The sequence below is a fragment of the Mastigoproctus giganteus genome, chromosome 6, assembly GCF_048544385.1.
Source record: "Mastigoproctus giganteus isolate SK-2022 chromosome 6, ASM4854438v1, whole genome shotgun sequence".
NCBI lineage: Eukaryota > Metazoa > Arthropoda > Arachnida > Uropygi > Thelyphonidae > Mastigoproctus > Mastigoproctus giganteus.
The window spans coordinates 208,566,791-208,587,440 of NC_143580.1; the positions used below are offsets into that span (position 1 = coordinate 208,566,791).

Consider the following 20,650-nt stretch of genomic DNA (forward strand, 5'->3'; position numbering starts at 1 on the left):
TCTTTCCTCAATTTGAATTTATGCCCTCTCAGGTGATTTTTCTGAGCTAGAGAAAGAATCCCATCAGCATTGAGAATGCTTAAACCATTCAAGGCTTTATACACCTCTATCAGATCACCTCGCTGGTGCCTAGTCTCCAGACACTGTAATTTGCAAAACTTAAGCCTTTCTTCGTAAGAGCACCCATTTGTTCCATTCACTAATCTTGTTGCCCTTCTCTGTACTCGTTCCAGCAGCTCTACATCCTTCTTGAAATGAGGCCTCCAGACCTGTATACAGTACTCTAGGTGTGGCCTGACCATCGCCTTATACAATGGAATAATCACCTCCTTATCCCTGCTGGAAAAATTCCTGTATATCATTGACAATACTCCATGAGCTACTCTTGCAGCCCGTCTGCACTGCTCAGAGAACTTCATATCTGCCTGCACAACTACTCCCAAGTCCCTTTCATTCTCTACCACTGTCAGTGTAGTACCACAGAGTTGATATGTTGCTCTGGGGTTGCTGTTTCCCATGAGTAGTACTTTACATTTGTCAATGTTAAACTTCATTTGCCACCTCTCAGCCCATCTGCTCAACCTTTCCAGATCCTGTTGCAGCAGCATAGTGTCAGTAGTGTCCTTGACAACCCTGCCAACCTTTGTATCGTCTGCAAACTTGGACATTAAGCCCGATATACCATCATCAATATCATTTATAAATACAGAAAACAATAATGGACCCAACACTGAGCCCTGAGGGACTCCACTAATAACATCAGTCCACGATGAGCAGTGTCCATTGATTACCACTCTCTGTCTTCTCCCCCTCAACCACCCCTTTATCCATAGCAGCAATTTGCCTCCAGTGTCACACTGCTCCAATTTGTGTAGCAGTCTTCCATGTGCAACAGTATCAAAAGCCTTTCTAAGATCCAAGTATATAATATCAAAGTTATTCCCTGCATCCAGTTCTTTTGTGACTGCATCATAGTATCCAATCAAGTTGGTCAGGCAAGACTTCCCCTTAACAAAACCATGCTGTGTCTGAGCTATAATTGAATTGAAGTCTTGTCTAAATGATCCTGCAGTGCTTCTTTAACCAGTGCCTCCATTAATTTTCCTGGAACAGAAGTTAAGCTCACAGGTCTATAATTACTTGTGTCAGCCTTTGATCCTCCTTTGTGAATTGGGGTCACATTTGCACATTTCCAGTCTATGGGTACCTCCCCTGAGTCCAAGGAAGCTCTCATAATTATGGCTAAGGGTTTGCTTACTTCCTTTGCTGCCTCCTTTAATATAACTGGATAGATCCCATCCTCCCCAGGCGCCTTTCTTGTGTTTATCTTCAACAATTTCTCCTCCACTTTACTCTCAGTTATTAAAAGATTATCTAGCTTACTGCCAGAGTTGAATAGACCTCTGGCATTCCCCCTCGCTGAACAACTCCTCATGTGTGAATGTCGATGCAAAATATTCATTTATTTTGTTAGCTACCTGAGCAGGATCATCAACAGTTGAACCATCGATATCAAGTGGACCAATCTGATCCATCCCCTTCCTTCCAGAGTTTACATAAGTAAAGAACTCTTTGCTGTTTTTCTTTGCATCCTTTGCCAAAGATTTCTCATAATCTGCCTTTGCCTGCCTAACCTCCTTTGTGACTTGTTACAGACTAGCTTATATCTATCATAGGCTTCTGTGTCACGTGTTAATTTATATTTATCCCATGCATTTTTTCTTCTCTGCCATGTGTCTCATTAGGGGACTCACATCTGGTGAGTATGGGCTTGGCAAACCCAGGGTCCTGAGCTGGATGTCATCATTCTTCTCTTTCTTGGTGATGCCCTCTCTCTCTCTCTCTCTCTCTCTCTCACACACACACACACACACACACACACACACACACACACACACACACACACACACACACACACACACACACACACACACACACACACACACACAGGGGTAACTCGGGAATTTTTTTTTTTTTTTTGGCTGGTGCAGCATAAGCCTCAGGCTTCCTTGTACCATATGGCTAATAATAATAATAATAAAAAAAAAAAAAAGTTCATCTCACATCCATTTAGGCTTAAACCTTGAACAATATTTCTTAGTTGGTATGTAAAGCCTAGTAGCTTCCAAGATAAGCTCTTTGAAGATAAGTTCTTCCCATTTTGAATTTGCTGTTGGTAACATCATCAGTTGGTCCCACTGTTTAGAATTTAAATACTGTCTCAGACCATCATAATTGCCTTTACGAAAGCAATAACCCTTCCCTTTACCTCTGATGGTAGTTACCTCTTTGAGTAAATCCCACTTCAACACACTGTGATCACTGCCACCTAGTGGTTCCTTTACTGCAGATTCTTAATGCATGAAGAATCACTACTGATAATCAAATCAGGTATATTATTCCCTCTAGTTGCGTCCTGAACATGCTGATGTAGAAAACAATCACCCAATAAATCCACAAAAGCCCTGCTAGTGTGTGAGTAACCAGCCCCCAAATTCCAGTCAATATCTGGGAAATTAAAATCTCCCATTATAAGACACTCTGATTTACTGGCCCACTCTATTTCCCTGTACAGTTCCTTATTATACTCATCAGAGTCATTAGGCCTATAGCACACTCCTACTCTCAATTTTGATCTCCCAATGTTTATGTCACACCAAACTGACTCCACACTGCACTGTCCAGCGATGTCGACTGGCTTCACTTCCTTGGTTTTTATGTGTTTCTTAACTAATAGCATAACCCCTCCTCCCTTCCTATCCTGTCTATCCTTTCTGTAGACGTTGTACTCCCCAAATTGCAGTTCTGCATACCTTATATCTGTGTGACACCACGTCTCTGATATCCCAACAATATCTGCCTTCGATGTTTTGAGCAATACCTCAAATTCATCAAATTTATTTACTAAACTCCTAGCATTGGTGTACACGCAAGTATACCTGCACCTGTTTCTATTCTTAGCTAACCTAACACAACCCATGTGTTTGCTTGTACCGCAATGGCTCCCAGCAGTCTCTGAAATACCATGCATCTTGTTTTTCAGGCTTCTGCTCATTCTAATAGAAGCAGTGCAAGAATCTCTTTCTTTGTGTACTGCACTCTCTGGGCTCCTCGTCTTACTATTATTCTTCAGTTGTGGTGCAGGCTTAGCTGCAAATTTTTGGAAGCCATGGGAGAATGCAGTGAGAGTATTCAAAAAAAAAAAAAAAAAAAAAAAATATATATATATATATATATTATTAATTTTTTTTATTATGAGTTGTAGTTATATTCCTGCAATCTTAGTAATTGACAATTTCACAGGGGTATGACCATATCATTTCATTTTAGTGCAGTTTATGTTAACAGTATTTTTTTATTTTTATTTATTTTTAATATAGATTTTGAGTGTGTATTGACCAACTTAAGGTTAAAGCGAGTTGACAGAAACAGGTATTTTCTTCCAAATGATGAACGAAAACGCACACTTAACATACTTCAGAGGGCACTGAATGTTGAAAATGGCATGGACATTCCTGATCCCCATCAAGTTACTACAGATGGAGGTATATTTTTAAGAACATATTTAATAATTATATGTAATTATGTTATTTCAGTGCAAAAATATCTAAAATATAAATTTTGGTGTTTTTTTTTTTGTTTTTTTTTTTTTGTGAAAGAAAGTTATGGTGAAATTGTCACCACTTAATTTCTGCATTAATATAAATTAGTATACTTAGAAGTTATAGTATGTCTTAAAATACTGTTTTATTGGACTAAATTTAATCCTGTTTCCATCATAATTACCATTTACCCACCCCTTAATTTAAGAACCAATCACCTTAAAGCTACTCTTCTCTTGCCATTCAAACCATAACAATTGCAGATCGATCAAGGTGAATACTGAAAAATTAAGCCCTTGCTATTTTTTGAATTCAGTATGAATTAGTATTTAATGTTAAAAAGGTAATTAAATTACATTTCTTAAATGTATTTAAGAAGTATTAATTGAATTAGGGTTTTTCTTGATGCACACCTTTTATTGTTTATTGTTTCAAATTAAATATTTATTGAAATCATTAGTACTGTGTTAATTCTAGTATGTATGATTAGTTTTCATTTAAACGAAACCAACTTTATATATTAACTTATTAAATGATAAGCTAATATATATATTAACTTATGATGGATTAAGAAAATTATTGGCTAAATTACTAAGCCAATAGAAAGTTGGAGAACTGTAAAGAAAAATTAGTACAGCAAAATACCAATAAAACAAAAATAAAAATAGAAAGTGGTATAGCTGTCATCAGATACGGGAGGGTGGAACATATTTTGTTAATGATCGAATATAGGTAAGGCAAAAGTGCCTGATCTGATGTGAGCTGCATTTTTATTTTTGTTTATTGGTATTTTTCTGTACTAATTTTTCTTTACAGTTTTCCAATTGGATTAGTAATTTAGCCCATAATTTTCTTAATTCATCATAACTTTTAGGATATTAACATTCTTTCACCTTTCACATATCTAGTACACTTCTTTTTCAACTATCCTCACTCTTCTAGTTACTGGCATTTTGTGTGTAACTTTCACATCCATTTATGCACACTTTATTCAATATATTAATACAAACTTTTATATACTCTTGTATTCTTTAATGCTGCTTTGCGCTTTTAGGTGCATCTGTCATACGTGACTCATTAATCTTTCATTTACTGAAACCATTTCATCAACCGAATACCTTTTTATCCTATGTAACTTTTTAAATATTACCTTTAAGGGGCTACATATAATATATATATATATATATATATATATATATAAAATTTCTTTATTGCCTGAGTTGAAATTAATGATAACACTACATAACAGGAAACATTTGTTTATATTTTTATTTAACTGTTTCTGTATTTTGCCTGCTGAATCCAGTGGTTTTATCAGTTTTTCTCTAGTGTGAATATTTTAGAACCCATTTGAAGGTTATGTTTTTATGACATTTATATTGGTATTACATAAATGCACACCAATACTGTGATATGATCCCTGGAAACGTTGGAATCCCAGGAAATGAGCAGTCAGATTTACCTGCTAAATGTGCCACAAAAGTGATTCCACATAATTTCTGTGCTTGTATTGATCATAAATTCATTATCAAACAGATGTATATAGACCAGTGGACACGCATATGGAAAGATCAAACAAATAATAAAATTTTTGATATCAAGAGAGAACCCAAACAGTCACAATCCAGCCTGAGACGAAATAGAAAGGTAGAAACCATACTAGCCAGATTACGCAGTGGTCATATATTCCTAACTCACTGCCACCTACTAACAAATAATAATCCTCCACAATGCAGTAACTGCTTATGCTCATTAACAGTAAAACATATAATAGAATGCCCACTATATCTGAAACAACAGAAAACTGCTTTCTTCTCTCATTTTCATAATTGCAACCAGTTATCATTACACTGTGTTCTAGGAGATTGCAAGACATGGATGACATTTTTCTCTTTTTATAATTAATAAATAAATATCACAATATATGAACCATATCACTTGTTAAGGGAAACAAAAAAAATATTAGACAGTAATTAGTGCATTATAGCCTAAGTTGCTGATGCACCAATAAGTCCAACAAGAACAAGAACAAGAACAACAACAACAACAGTGATATGAGAGCTTGTATTCATATAATAGCTGACTCACTCACTTTTATTTATTTATTTTATGTTTTTAAAGTTTTGCTACGACTACCAAACAAAGGTGCAAGTTATCTTAGACTTGTTATGTTTTTGATATTTTAGAGATCCAAAGTAGGCGAAGCATAACATTGTTGGTGGCATCAGGTTTTGCAGTGCTTACAAAGCCCATTTTGGAATGCTTATGAGTGAACAAAGCAAGTTGCAAGCTCTTTATTTCTGCTGTGGTAGTTGCACACCAGCATTATTCTGGGATTACTGCTACTCCAGCGCAGTAGCTTTCATTTATCAATGTTACACCACAACTGCCACTTCTCAGCTCATCTGCCTAATTTTTCTAGGTTTTATTGTGGCCATTAACCATCTTTCTAATCTTCGTATCACAGAATAAAATATATAAATAAATTTTCTGTTTATACTCTGGGATGACCACACGGTCAGAGGAGTTCACAAGATGGAGAGAATACAAGAAACAGCATTGTATTTAGCAGTCATGGACTTGAACCCCGGTCATACAAGGCACTTGTACGTATGCACCCTTGTGCCTGATCACTCGGCTAAGGTGGCCTCCAAGACCTCACCATTAAACTTCATATGCTTTCGTCTATAAATATTGAAAACAACAAGGGATCCAGGTTTGAGTCGCGGGGAACTCCACTAATAACATTCCTCCTCATTGTTATCTACTCTATTTTCTGCCACTCAAGCAATCCTTTGTCCCTAGGAGTAACCTGCTCTGTCACTCCAATATGTAAAACAGTCTTCCACATGAAACAGTTTCAAAAACTTTACAGAAATCTAAGTATAGGATGTTTATTTATTATTATTATTTTTTTTTTTTGCATCTAGTTCCCCTGTGACTATGTCATGATAGCTGATCAGGAACATTTTGAAAATGCTAGATTTGTTGTATAACTGTTTTCTACACCAACATGTCAGAGAGGCAGTACTCTGACATGTTGGTGTAGGAAGATTAGGGAATCTTCCTAATCAAGGGATTGGCTCATAATTTGTTTAGCTTGCCTAACCCTTTAGTGACTTGATTGTGGAATAGTTTATATTTAACAGAGGCCTCTCAATGTCCCTTGATAATTTATAAGATGATTGCATGCATCTTTTCATCAGTTTACCTGACATGATCGCATGCTACTAGTTTCATCAGTTTACCTGACATGATTGCATGCTACTAGTTTCATCAGTTTTTCCTGACATGATCGCATGCTACTAGTTTCATCAGTTTACCTGACATGATCGCATGCTACTAGTTTCATCAGTTTACCTGATATGATCGCATGCTACTAGTTTCATCAGTTTACCCGACATCATGTTAGATTTAAAACTAAATCTAGTATGTATGATCAGTTTGCAGTTGTTAGCACCAAGTGATGGTGCTAACTGCAAATTAGAATTTGCAGTTGTTAGCACCATCACTTGGTCACACTAAAAAGAATTTAAAAACTGTCCAGTGCAGTCACCTTTTCAAAAACAAAATCCCTTCCCTTTACCCTTGACACTAGGTATATTTTTTAAATAAATCCCACAACGATGCACTATGAGCAGCACTTTATGCATTAAGAATCTTCTTAGTCAAAGAATCCTCGTAATCTGCCTTAACTTGCATGACCCCTTTAGTGACTTGATTTCTGACTAGTTTATATTTAGCAGAGCCTTCAGTGATATAAAGGTAGGCAGCAGTGCTAACTATTGTGGGATTTTTTTAAAGATATAACTACTGCCAAGAGTAAGTGGGAAGAGATTTCTGTTTTTGAAACGGTGATAGCAGTAGACCATTTTTAAAAATCTCTTCAGTGGAACCAAGCGATGTTGTAAAGAAATGTATTTTCTAAATGGAAAGTGTTTGTAGCAGCTATTAAGCTTCTTATATAATCTAAGAGATAGTTTTTAAGCTGTAGGTAATGTTTAGAATTGAAGCAATTGGTGAAACTAGTAGCAGAGAAGAAAGAAGCATAGGATCATCTTATAAATTATTAGGGGGCACTGAAGCCTCCTCTAAGTATAAGCTAGTCTGCAACCATCTTACTAAAGGAGTTAGGTAAGCTAAGGCAGATTATGAGAATGTAAAGAAAATAGCAGAGTTCTTTTTCTTATGTTAATACTAGAAGGATGAACCACATTGACCCACTGGATATGAATGCATAATTATTGAAATTAAAATTAAATAACAGCACCTATTGCTGATAGGATAGAATCAATACATTGTATTAGAAGCAGCAGCAAAAGAGGTACACAAACCTGTAGTCATAATTACGAGACCATTCTTGGATAATTGCAGACCTCTGAGCCTAACTTCTGTTCAGAGAAAATAATGTGGTCAATGGTCATAGAAGTAATGCAGGATAATCTTGACTGGAATGCAGTTATATGGCGTAATTATTGGAGCAGTATAGCCTTAAGGGCAAGTTGCTACAGTGAATAAAAGGATGGTTGAATGGGAGAAGACAATGTGGTAATCAATGGACACTGCTTTTCATGGATTAATGTTATTAGTGGAGTCCCCCAGGGTTCAGTATTGGGCCCATTATTATTTTATATATTTATCAATGATATTGATGAAGGTATGTCAGGCTTAATGTCGAAATTTGCAGATGATACAAAAGTTGGCAGGGTTCAGGATCTAGAAAAGTTGGGCAGATGGGCTGAGAAGTGCCAACTGAAGTTTAACATTGACAAATGCAAAGTACTGCATATGGGTAGCAGTAACCCCAGAGAAATGTATCAACTGTGTGGTACTATACTCAGGGTAGTGGAGAATGAAAAAGACCTGGGGGGTAATTGTGCAATCAGATATGAAGTTTTCTGAGCAGTGCAGACAGGCTGCCAGAGCAGATCATGTGGGCTTGTCAATGATATACATGAATTTTGCCAGCAGGGATAAAGAGTTGGTTATCCCCTTGTATAAGGCAGTGGTCAGTACTCCAGACCTATATGCAGTACCTTGAGTACTGCATACAGGTCTGGAGGCTTCATTTTAGGAAGAATGTGGAGTTGCTAGAACGAGTACAGAGAAGGGTTAACAAGATTGGTGAGGGGAACAAAGAGGTGCTCTTACCAAGAAAGGCTTAAGTTCTAAAAATTGTATCATCTGGAGACTAGGCACCTGCGAAGTGATCTGATTGAGGTGTGTAAGGTCTTGAATTGTTTGAGCTGGCTCAATGCTGATGGGATTCTTCCTCTTACTCAGATTGCAAACTTCCATCTGTCGTTGTGGAAGTTGATAGCTTAAATAAATTCAAGGAGGAAGTGGACAAAATTTTGGAGCGAATGGATGGGGATGGGTGAAATTGCTAGTGTTTTTTTTTTTTTTTTTTGTTGATGCTGTTATAAGCTTGCTTTCTTGCATCATATACCATCTGCTAATGCTAATATGGCAATCACAGTGTATATTTCTTGAGGAAAGAAATTGAAGAAATTTAGGAAAGGGATGAACCACATTGACCAGCTAGTTGTCAGCGTTTGTTCATCTTATTCTGACAGTCTGATTAGTTACTATGATGCAGTCATAAATGAATTGGTTGAAAAAAATTTTTGACATCTTATACTTAGATTTCAGAAAATATTTTGATACCATTCCACCTGAAAGACTGTTATACAAGTTAGAGCAATGTGGCAATTGGGGCAAGTTACTGCTATAAATAAAGGGATGCTCAACTAGCAAAACTTGCCATTCAAGGCAAAACGTGGTTATAAATGGGCACTTCAGTTCTTGGACTAATGTTATTAGCGAAGTCACTCAAAGTTCAGTCCTGGACACTTTGTTGTTTCAATATTTATTAATGATATTGATGAAGATGTATCAATTTTAATGTCTAAGTTAGCTGATGATGCATATTTGCTGTAATCACTGGAACAAAACCTAGAGAAATTAGGTAGGTGGGCTGTGAAGTTAATATTGTGGTTTAATGTTGATAAAAGAAAGATAACTGCATTATGGGTGGCAACTAATCCTAGAATAACATAATGTGGTTGGTACCAACTGAAGCTAGTGAAGAATGAGAGTGGTTTAAGGGTAATCTGATAGTTCTTTGACCAGTGTCGATAGGCTTTGTGATATTGACAAATTGCTGCTACATATATAAATATATAAAATTTGAGGGTGTGTGTGTGGGGGGGGGGTGATCCAAAAATCCCCGCTAGAGAAAATTCTGGCCGAACCTTACCTGGAGAGTTTAATTCCATTTCATTTGGAAATTTTGGTTCTCAGTGACCCAGTAAACACAGTTATGTTGGTTTACATGTCCATTGATTTTAAATTGCCCCATAAGGCAAAAAGATTTCATTGGGAAAATTTTCATTATTATTTGGAGAAGCTTTTGTGCAAATTTAGCTGTTTCACCTCATTCTTATTAATTTTGTTATGCAGATTTAGAATTTATATTCCTTGTGCCATGGATATTTTAAAATTCCTACTGAAGTTTGGAGTATTTTTAGTTCATCAAAAAATTGTATTATGGATTCTCATGGTAAAGTCAATCAATAGGATGCCTAACATATGTGTTAGGCAACTTGTTGATTGACAATATTGCTGGACTTCAATGTGACATGGGCCTCCGGTGACACGGCTTTGCCCCATGGCACTCATTTGGTGAAGTCTGGGTTTGAGTCCCATTATTGACTGGAGGAATGCCTAAAGGCCCATCATTTGGGGCTATAGTGTCCATTAGTAACCACTCTTTCTTCACCAACCAAACCATCCCTTTATCCATAGCATTAACTTGCCCTTAATGTCACACTGCTCCAATTTGTAGTCTGTCATGTGCAACCGCATCTTGAAATCCAAGTATATTTATTATTATTATTATTAGCTATATGGTGCCTGAGGCTTATGCTGCACCAGCCCCAAAAAAAAAAAAAAAAAAAATCCCGTTACCCTAAGAGAGAGAGAGAAGTAGAAGGGAATCACCAAGAAAGAGAAATATGAGATCAAAATTATTTTTTGCATCCAGTTCCTTGTTACTGCATCATGATATCTAATCGGATGATGAGTACTCTCTAAAAAGGCAGACAAAATATTAATTCCAAATACCAAAATGTGTCTTTTTGAAATACACTATATTCGAATGAACATATAATGCTATAATAAAAATAACTTTTAATGAGATGAACATTATGGACAAAAAAAATTTGATTTAAACTCCATCGAGAAAATGCCATAATTGAGAATGATAAATAAAAACTGTACTGGCAGTAACATCAACCATCATGTTCTATTCTTTACTCTAATAGAAATCAGTGAGATTCAATGTTAATTTCCTCAGTCTAGAATTAGATTTAAACTGCCATATTCCCTTAATCTGTATTTTTCTCCACTTTAATTCCAATTAATGAGTGTGTCCAGCTGCAAAATCTCACAGTAAGAATCAATAATTTTAACATATTAAAATCATCAAGTTCCTGTGTTAGGTGAACAGGTGTTGTTTTAATAGGGTTGTAGAAGCATCAGAGACTAAGGCCATGTTGCTCTGAGTATATTGTCTGTAAATTTCGTGTGTTCTGTGATGAATGGTCAGTATAGTGAACCAGTGGTGCATGCATGCGCTACAAGTGTCATGCTTGGAATTTGCATACCCCCACCTATAAATAGACTGTAAGCAATGTTTTTTTTTTGGAGGCAAATTTGTTTTATTCCCTATCAGCCACATCTCTTGTTTAAAACCACACTGCAGATGTATTACACAGTACTGTGCACTGTTACAAATTATAGAATGACAAAGTTATCATTAGAAACTTTCCAGTACCATTATCTTTTTTATAATAACAATAAAGACCACATATTAATATTTTACTTAGTTATCCCCAACGCTATGGAAAAATGTTTTTCTGTGATGTAAAAATTTTTATATTTTTGTTTTAGCTTATTTTTGGCATGTTATTTCTGATTTAGACTTTATTAAATTAATACTATGTGAAGTCTTCATGCTTAAAGTACTTTATTTATACATTTAATACAACTCATCCACTTTCTTTCCCTCCTCACTATGTGATGTAACGTTTAAAATTTAAGAGAGATTTTTAAAAGATTTTGAAATGTTTTTTGATAATAAGGAATAAGTTTCTACAGCATATATAACTGGTAAAAACCTACAGATAAATAAATTCTGAAAATTTGTGAAATTAATTGACTCCAGCCAGTGCTGGGTTTCAATTTTTACAGGTAGCTGAACATAGTGCAATAATAAGAAGATAGAAACTTACTGGTTGCTTTTGCTTTTGAAATAATTGCAAATTATTGTAGCCAGTAATTTTTGAAGAGACCAGATGATTCTCACTCTTAAGACTTTTCAAAATTGAGTTTGATTTATTTATAAATTTGTATATAATTGATGCCATCTATAGCATTGACAGAAAATGAAGCAGGAGATTTGGATATAAGCTAACTGTGAGATGGTATATTTTTATTCTGAACAGCTTAGTTTCCTCTTCTTGACAAGGTAGCCTGTTTATAGTTTACCAAAACATATTTAGTACTGTTTTTATTTGACTCAGCGTATTATGGCATAGGCTACTGATGCACCATTAAAAAATTAATTGATCAGTTGTGAACAACTTAGCAATTTTTATAGAAAACTGTTAGATAAGGAAAAAAGTTATTCTTGTAAGATTGAAAAGGAGGTATATCCTACAGGAATAATTCCACTGACATGATCTGAGCAAATATTAACAGCAGGAGATTTAAAATAGTAGTTCAGCTAAAAGAGCCATAGAAATCACAAATTATCATAAAATGAGAAAAACAAATTTTGTTTGTAAATGCTTGAGTAGCATTTTATTTTACTTATACAGGGTGATTCACTACCAGTGCGACAAACTTGCAGGAGGTGTAGGGGCCACAAAGACGAATCGGAATCACATAGCATTGCAGGGTCCGAAATGCCTTCGTCATGCGGTAGAGGACGTTGAACGGGAGGTCGCGTGAACAGCGATCCCGCTGGAAGTCAGCATTTGCGAACCATTTCTGTTGTAGAAACCAAGTAGCAAAAGTCCTCCGTAGTGGATAATCTGCAGGCTCCAATGATTGGACGCGTTGCAGATGGTATGAACTCAATTGGTTTGTTGACAGTATCCTCCATACAGTGGATTGGGAAATACCCAATCGTTGGCCTATCGCTCAAGTACTCGTACTCGGATTGCCTTCTGCAAGACGTAGGATATTCTTCTCATTGTCTGGCGTCCTCGTCATTCGCTCTCGATTCATGGTACCTCTCGTGAAACAACCAGTCTCACGTAACCTTCTGTGCATACGTGCGAAAATTATATGATGAGGAGCACGCCTGTGCGGGAATCGTTCCTGGTACAAGCCCAGAGCGGCATGCCCATTACAGTCTGCAGCTCCATACGCGAGGTGCATGTCGGCCAGTTCAACGTTTGAATATTCGTCCATCCTAGTGCCTCGGGAACCGGTTTGTAAATGCTGACTTCCAGCGGGATTGCTGTTCACGCGACCTCCCGTTCAACGTCCTCTGCTGCATGATGAAGGCATTTCGGACCCTGCAATGCTATGTGATTCCGATTCGTCTTTGTGTCCCCCACACCTCCTGCAAGTTTGTCGCACTGTTAGTCAATCACCCTGTATATGGTAGATTAGTTGTAAATCCCTCTTAGGTTACTGTATTGATGATTTTTTTTTTTTTTTTTTTAAATGGTGTTCTAAAAGTTTGCAACTCTGGTGGTATATGTAAGGTACTTGCAAACATTTAAATTCATGGAAAATACAGCTATATTTCTGGACATAATATAAACAAAAAATAATTTGCAGTCTTAGTATTTTAATTAATAAAAACTTACTACTAGGTAACTAATAGCATCATCCAAAAAAAAAAAAAAAAACCCTTCTCATTTCGACAATCCGGTCACTGCAAATGTTTGTTTATTTAAGCTATCAACTTCCACAACAACAGATGGCAGCCTGTTCCAGCAATCAACTGCCTGCTGACTAAAGGCAAACTTCCTCACATATATTCCACAACTGTCTTTCCTCAATTTGAATCTATGCCCCCTTAGGTTCTTAGTCTGAGCAAGCGGAAGTATCCCGTCAGAATTGAGCCTGCTGAAACCATTCAAGGCCTTATATGCCTCAATCAGATTACCTCGCAGGTGCCTAGTCTCCTGATGCTGCAACTTGCAGAACATAAGCCTTTCTTCATAAGTATCCCCCTTTGTTCCTGTCACCAGTTTTGTTGCCCTTCTCTATACTCGTTCTAGGAACTCTACATCCTTCCTAAAATGAGGTCTCCAGACCTGTATGCAGTATTCATGGTGTGGCCTGACCATTGCCTTATACAAAGGGATAATGACCTCCTTGTATCTGCTTGCAAAATTCCTAAAATTCCTATATATCATTAACAAAACTCCATGACCTGCTCTGGCAGCCAATCTGCACTGCTCAAAGAACTTCACATCTGACTGCACAATTACCCCAGGTCTTTTTCATTCTCCACTTCCCCAAGTGTAGTACCACACAGTTGATACTTTTCTCTTATGTTACTGCTACCCATATGCAGTACTTTGCATTTGTCAGTGTTAAACTTCAGTTGCCACTTCTCAGCCTAACTTTCTGCCTAACTTTTCTAGATCCTGCTGCAGTAGCCTAATGTCTTTATTGTCATTAACAACCCTGCCAACCTTTGTATCATCCACAAACTTCATCGATACCTTCATCGATATCATTGATAAATACACAAACAGCAATGGGCCTGGCACCCATCCCTGGGAGACTACACTAATAATATTAGTCCACGCAGAGCAGTATCCATTTATTACCACTCTCTGCCATCTCCCACTCAACCATCACTTTATCCATTGCAGCAACTTGCCATTAATGCCATACCATTCCAATTTTTAGAGTAGTCTTTCCTGTGCAACAGTGTCAAAAGGATTTTCTGAAATCCAAGGATATGATATCAAAATTATTTTTTGCATCCAGTTCCTTTATGATCACATCATAGTATCCAATCAAATTGGTCAGACAAGACTGCCCCTTAACAAACCCATGTTTTGTCTGAACTATAACTGCAGTCTTGTCTAGGTGAACCTGTATCACCTCTTTAACCAATGACTCCATTATTTTCCCCTGAACAGAAGTTAAACTAACGGGTCTATAATTTTTTTGTGTCATTTATTAGAACCCCCTTTGAACCCCCTTTGTGAATTGGGAATAGATTTGCACATTTCCAGTTCCTAGGGTCCTCCCCCGAATCTGAGGATGCTCTCATAATTATGGCTAAGGGTTGCTAACTTCCCTCACTGCCTCCTTCAGTATAACTGGAGAGATTCAATCCACCCCAAGTGCCTTTTTTATTTTTTAACTTCAAAAATTTCTCCTCCACTTTGCTCTCAGTTATTACAAAATCACTTAGTTCCCTATTAGAGTTTGATAAACCTCTGCCATTCCCCCTTCTTGAATAACTCCTCATGTGTGAATGCAGATGCAAAATACTCATTCGGTTTATCAGCTACTTGAGCAGAATCATCAATAGTCAAACTATCTATGTTAAGTGGACCAATATGATTCATCCCCTTCCTTCTTGAGTTTACATAAGTAAAGAACTCTTTGCTGTTTTTCTTTGCATCCTTTGCGAAACTGTCTTTGCTTGCCTAACTTCCTTCGTGACTTGGTTACAGACTAGCTTATATCTGTCATAGGCTGTGTTGCCTGATAATTTATATGCATCCCATGCATTTTCTTCTGTGCTGGGAGCCTCATTAATTAATCTGACATACATTTAAGCCTGAACCTTGAACAGTATTTCTTAGTTGGCATGGAAAGCCTAGTAGCCTCCAAGATTAAGTCCCTGAAGGCTTCCCATTTAGAATTCACCCTTGGTAACATCATCAGTTGATCCCACTGTATAGAATTTGAAAACAATCCTCCAATAAATCCACAAAAGTAGTGTGCGAGCAACCAACCCACAAGTTCCAGTCAATATTTGGAAAGTTAAAATCAACCATTACAAGACATTCTGATTTTCCTGCCCACTCTATTTCTTTGCACAACTGTATGTTGTACTCATCAGAGTCATTAGGTCTATAACACACTCCTGCTCTCATTTTCTCTTTCCTAGTGTTTATGTCACACCAAACAGACTCAGCATTGCACTGTCCACCCATATCAACTGGATGCACTTCCCCCTAGATTTTGTTTCTTAACTAACAGCATAAACTCTCCTCCCTTACTATCCTTTCCGTACACATTGTATTTCCCAAATTCCACTTTTGCACTGCTTATATCTGTGACACCATGTTTCTGATATCCAACTATATCTGCCTTTGATGTGTTGATCAGCACTTCAAATTCATCAAATTTATTTACTATACTTCTAGCATTGGTGTATACGCAAATATACATGCTCCTGTTCTTACTCTTAGTTACCCTAACACAGCCCATGTATTTATTTGTTCTGTGATGACTCCCAGCAGCTTGCTCCCTAGGCTGCTGCTCATTAAAATTGAAGCAGTGCAAGAATCACTTTCGACTCTGCCTGTGGCTACTGTTAATCTTTTAGTCTGTGAATCCTCCCAAGCTAGCAGTTTATCGACCCACCCAACACTGCCTCGATAGCATCAGGAAATATTCTTTCACCCTTTCTATTTAAGTGTATCCCATCCATGTAGGTGCAGTCTCTCCTGTTTGCAAGCACAGACCACGCTGAAAAAAATTCTATCCCGTGAATCATGCACAATCTCTCCAAGGCCAAATTGATTGAAAAGGCTCTCATCATATACTCCCTCCCCCATCGTGTCTGAGCAGAATTTCTGACACTTCCAAATTTAACCCTAACTCGCAACTTTTTTTTCAGCATAAGACCTGTATTTGTTAAGTAGATCTGGAGATCTCTTATTGTTAAGGTTATTACTGCCAACGTGTTCAATAATATCACATTTTGTGCCCTTAGAAGATGATATCTGCCCCACAATGTCATCATCTTTTGCTCCTCGCAGACATACCCTGGTCCTTTTCCACCTATCATTTTTGCATAATATATTCCCTGTCTCCCTGACAATAGAGTTGCCAACAATAATTACTTCCTGTGGGACCAGTGCATTCTGCTTTGGAAATTCTGCTGTGTTGCCTGATGCATTGGAGCGATAAGTTAGGCAGCTGAGAGCTTGATTGGCCCCTCATATTTATTTTTTTGAGGGCATATACCCTCCACCTCAAATTCTCATAGATGCCTATCAGAATGCTGTGTTGGCGTCTAATTTCTTTACAGTCTATGTAACTAGCATGCACAAAGACATTTTGCTTGGCTAGATCATGTCCTGTTCTAGACAGGTCTGCAAACATTTCACTCTTCACACATTTTTTTAGACTGTGATGTTTTGGAGAATCACACCTTTCAGTTCTCCCATGAGTCACAGTACTACTGCTACTTTTTGCTAGCTGCTTTTTTGCTCTAGTCTGGGTCATGATTCCGTTTAAGTGTAATTTAATTAACAATTAAATTTAATAAGATGAATAAATTTTCCTGATTAATTGATAATACTATACTAGTCTAGGATTTGGAATACAGTGCTATGTATTTCGCTATCTAGTTTTAAGTTAAAAGCTTACGCTATGAAGTTTGGGATTTACGTTACGTTATTCCATATTGTTTATCAATGACGGCAAGTTACGAATGGTAAGATCGACGTATGCTAAGTATTAACTTTAAAATCTATCTAAATTCAAATAAACTAAGGAGCTTGACTAGGACTATAAAGCTACTTATAGAAAATAATTTAATATAACAATTAAGTCAATAAAATGACTAAATATATATATATAAAAACTTATCGTTCACCTGAACTGCAAAAATCTTTACCAACACGGTAATGCTTGAAAGGAGAGTATTTCTCATTATACCACAATAATGAGATGGTACAATGAATTTAGACCTGGCCAGAAATCTGTTGAACGTTGGTCATGTCAGCGGCTATCAATACTGAAACCTTTGCTGCTGTAGAAAATTTATCTTTAGACATTGATGTATAGTCAGAGATTGCTAGAGAGGTGATGTATCCATCTATTGAGAAGATCATTCGTGAGCTGCATGGGTTTAAAAGTTGCTACAAAGTCAGTCCTGTGAGACTTGGCAGTGTGATTCATTGCAAGTGTAGAGTTAATCAGTGCCATTAATGAATGCTTTATGAGCAGCCAACCTATACACACACTGCAGCTAATATTAGGCTCCAATGATGATGAGTACAATCAACTGTTAATGACTTTACAGAAGTTTTAAAATATTATTTAACAAGTATTAAAATCCTGGGACAAATGGAACAAACACATTGAAGTAGTCTACCAGAATACTAAATTGAGAAATAGTATTATAACTGATTCAGTCTACAGGGTGTCTCAAAATATTGGTACAAACATTTAGGGGAAGTAGGTAACATCTAAAGGAATGTGAATCGCATAGGAACCCATAACCGGAAACATCACGGGAAAGTAGTAGCAGAGGCACAAGAAGCAGAAATGACACAAGACAGTAATTAGTGGCAAACATTTATTTGACATAATATTAACAATGGAGTACGATATGGATGCGTTTCATGATGTTACAACAGATGCTCGAAGGTTCCACCACGAGACGCGGTGCATGCGTGACACCGATGCAGCATGGATTGGCGGACACGGTCGAACCCACCCGGAGTTTCTTTGACAGTAGCAGCAGCGCAGACGAGTTTCGCCCCGACATCCATTTCCGTCTCCACAGGCGATTCATACACGATAGATTTAAGGGGCCCCACAGAAAGAAATCAAGGCTCGATAAATCAGGTGAGTGTGGGGGGCCAGGCGACGGGTCCACCACGGCCAATCTATCGACGCCCAAAACGCCTGTTGAAATGGTCACGAACACACCTTCCATAATGTGCAGGTGCCCCGTCTTGTTGAAACCAAATGTTGCATCTCACATTTGCTGGAACATCGTCAAGTAACCCTAGTAGAACTTATTCAAGAAAGATCCGATATTTAGCGGTGTTCATGCGGGATGGTAACAGGTATGGGCCGACTAAGCAGTCACCGATCATACCTGTCCACACATTTATTGCAAAGCGATGTTGTGCCACATGGGGGCGCACACCGTGTGGGCCCTCTGCTAATCCATACACTAGGTGCATGTCTGCCAGCTCACAGTTCGTATATTGCATGCTCTTTGTGCGGCGACTACTGCTTGAATGAGTAAACCAGAAATTTTCCCTTTCGCGAACTGATGGACAGCGCCGTGTACCGACTTACGGTGACGTTTCCGGTTATGGGTTCATATGCGATTCACATTCCTTTAGATGTTACCTACCTCCCCTAAACGTTTGTACCAATATTTTTGAGACACCCTGTATATTTAAATTGCTAAAGACAAGAACAATAAAGTTCAATCCTTCCTACTTCAGTAATATTGTTAAATTTAAGAGAAATTCTCATACCTTACTATAGGAATGCTCTTCAACCAACACTCACCCCCCCCCCCCCAACGTATCCAGTTAATCCATTATGAAAAAAAGGTTAAATTTAGTAATGTGATATATTATCCATGAAATTTATTATCAGTACATACAGTTTTATTAAAAAAACTACTCTTGTGTTCAATTCCCATTATCTATTAACAGCTAAGGTGCACGGAACCACATGTAAAATGTACAAGAGTATATGCATGCTTGACCTGACATATTTACAGAGATGAACTTACAAGAGCCCGAAATAAAAACAAAGTTTGTAATAAATAGCAAGATAAATTCAGTAGGCAAAAAAGTCCAGGTATAGGTAAATGTCATAGATTCAATAGCTGGTAACAGTTCTTAAGTATTTCCTTTCTGTAGAACTGGTCCTTACAGAACTTATCAGGGTGGATGCCTAATTTATTGTAGATCTGAAGTCAGTTGGCCAGGAACATGTCCCTAAGGGAATCAATGTTTGCAAGGTTAAGCCACAGAGGGAGGTAGGAATCAGACTGTTCTCCTCTTGTCTTCTTTGGCCCAGAGATTAATAGAGATATAGACGGAGCATCAATTCGACCTGTGATAAGCTGAGTCAGTGTGAGTGTATTTCTTTTTGTGATGAGAGGTCTCCAGGGTGTGGTGCCTGGATTAGCTTGGAGGATGGATCTGGAGATAGTAAAAGGATGGCCCACCACCCTGTGGTGGACTATCTTTTTACAGGCCAGGTGATTATGAAGATAATGATGAGAGCCTCTACGTGCAAATGGAATGGGCAAGGAAGCATGAATGTCTTCTTATGGGTGATTTTAATTTGCCTCTAATTTTTTTTTTTTTTTATGAAAACCCCAAACACGAAAGGTATCAAAACCTATAGTACTTAGTACCGTGCATGGGTTGAAGGAGAAGTATGGGGGGGGGGGGGTGTGCCGGAAACTTTGCTCTAGAGACTAAACATGGGTTTCACCACTTCAAGCCTCCAATAAGCAAAGTGGTGGTATTTCACCGGTTGATGAAAGTCATCTACCACCTACTAAATTGATTGGAGCAAATGGGAAGGAAACTCCACATGGAAAAAATTTTTAAATCAACTAAATGATTTCTTTTGTAACAACACGTCAGGTAAAATACTAGGGAAAAGAATATTCTAGACCTCATCAACACCCACGAACCAAATGACATAATAGGGCTGACAGTACAGGAACGAGTAGGAGCAAGTGATCATGGAGTTCTACGATGGAGAGAGAGAGAGAGAGAGAGAGAGAGAGAGAGAGAGAGAGAGAGAGAGACAGACAGTAGTTGAAGGTAAAGGAATGGGTTATAATTTCAGAAAAGGAAATTACGATGTCTTAAGGTGCTACATGGCCTCTATTAACTGGGTATATATTGCACAGAGAGCAGATACATTATTGAATTATGATATACCGTATTTCCCAATGTATAAGACGAACCTTAATTTTGGGGCCCGAAAAAAAAAAAATGTATTACCTAAAGTTATTGAACTCAAGTTTTATTTATCATAAAATTCATACAACT

General features: G+C 37.5%; 1 protein-coding gene across 4 annotated transcripts in view; it reads left to right on the forward strand.

Annotated features, from left to right (window-relative positions):
* The window catches only part of LOC150084913 (poly [ADP-ribose] polymerase tankyrase-like), a 1,170,388-nt gene that overhangs the window by 248,761 nt on the left and 900,977 nt on the right, over positions 1–20,650 (forward strand). For all 4 annotated transcript variants that reach the window (XM_090376702.1, XM_090376704.1, XM_090376701.1 and 1 more), the window contains one exon: positions 3,381–3,545. In XM_090376702.1, the coding sequence (XP_090232828.1) occupies positions 3,381–3,545 (165 nt within the window). The remainder of the gene's footprint in view (positions 1–3,380; positions 3,546–20,650) is intronic.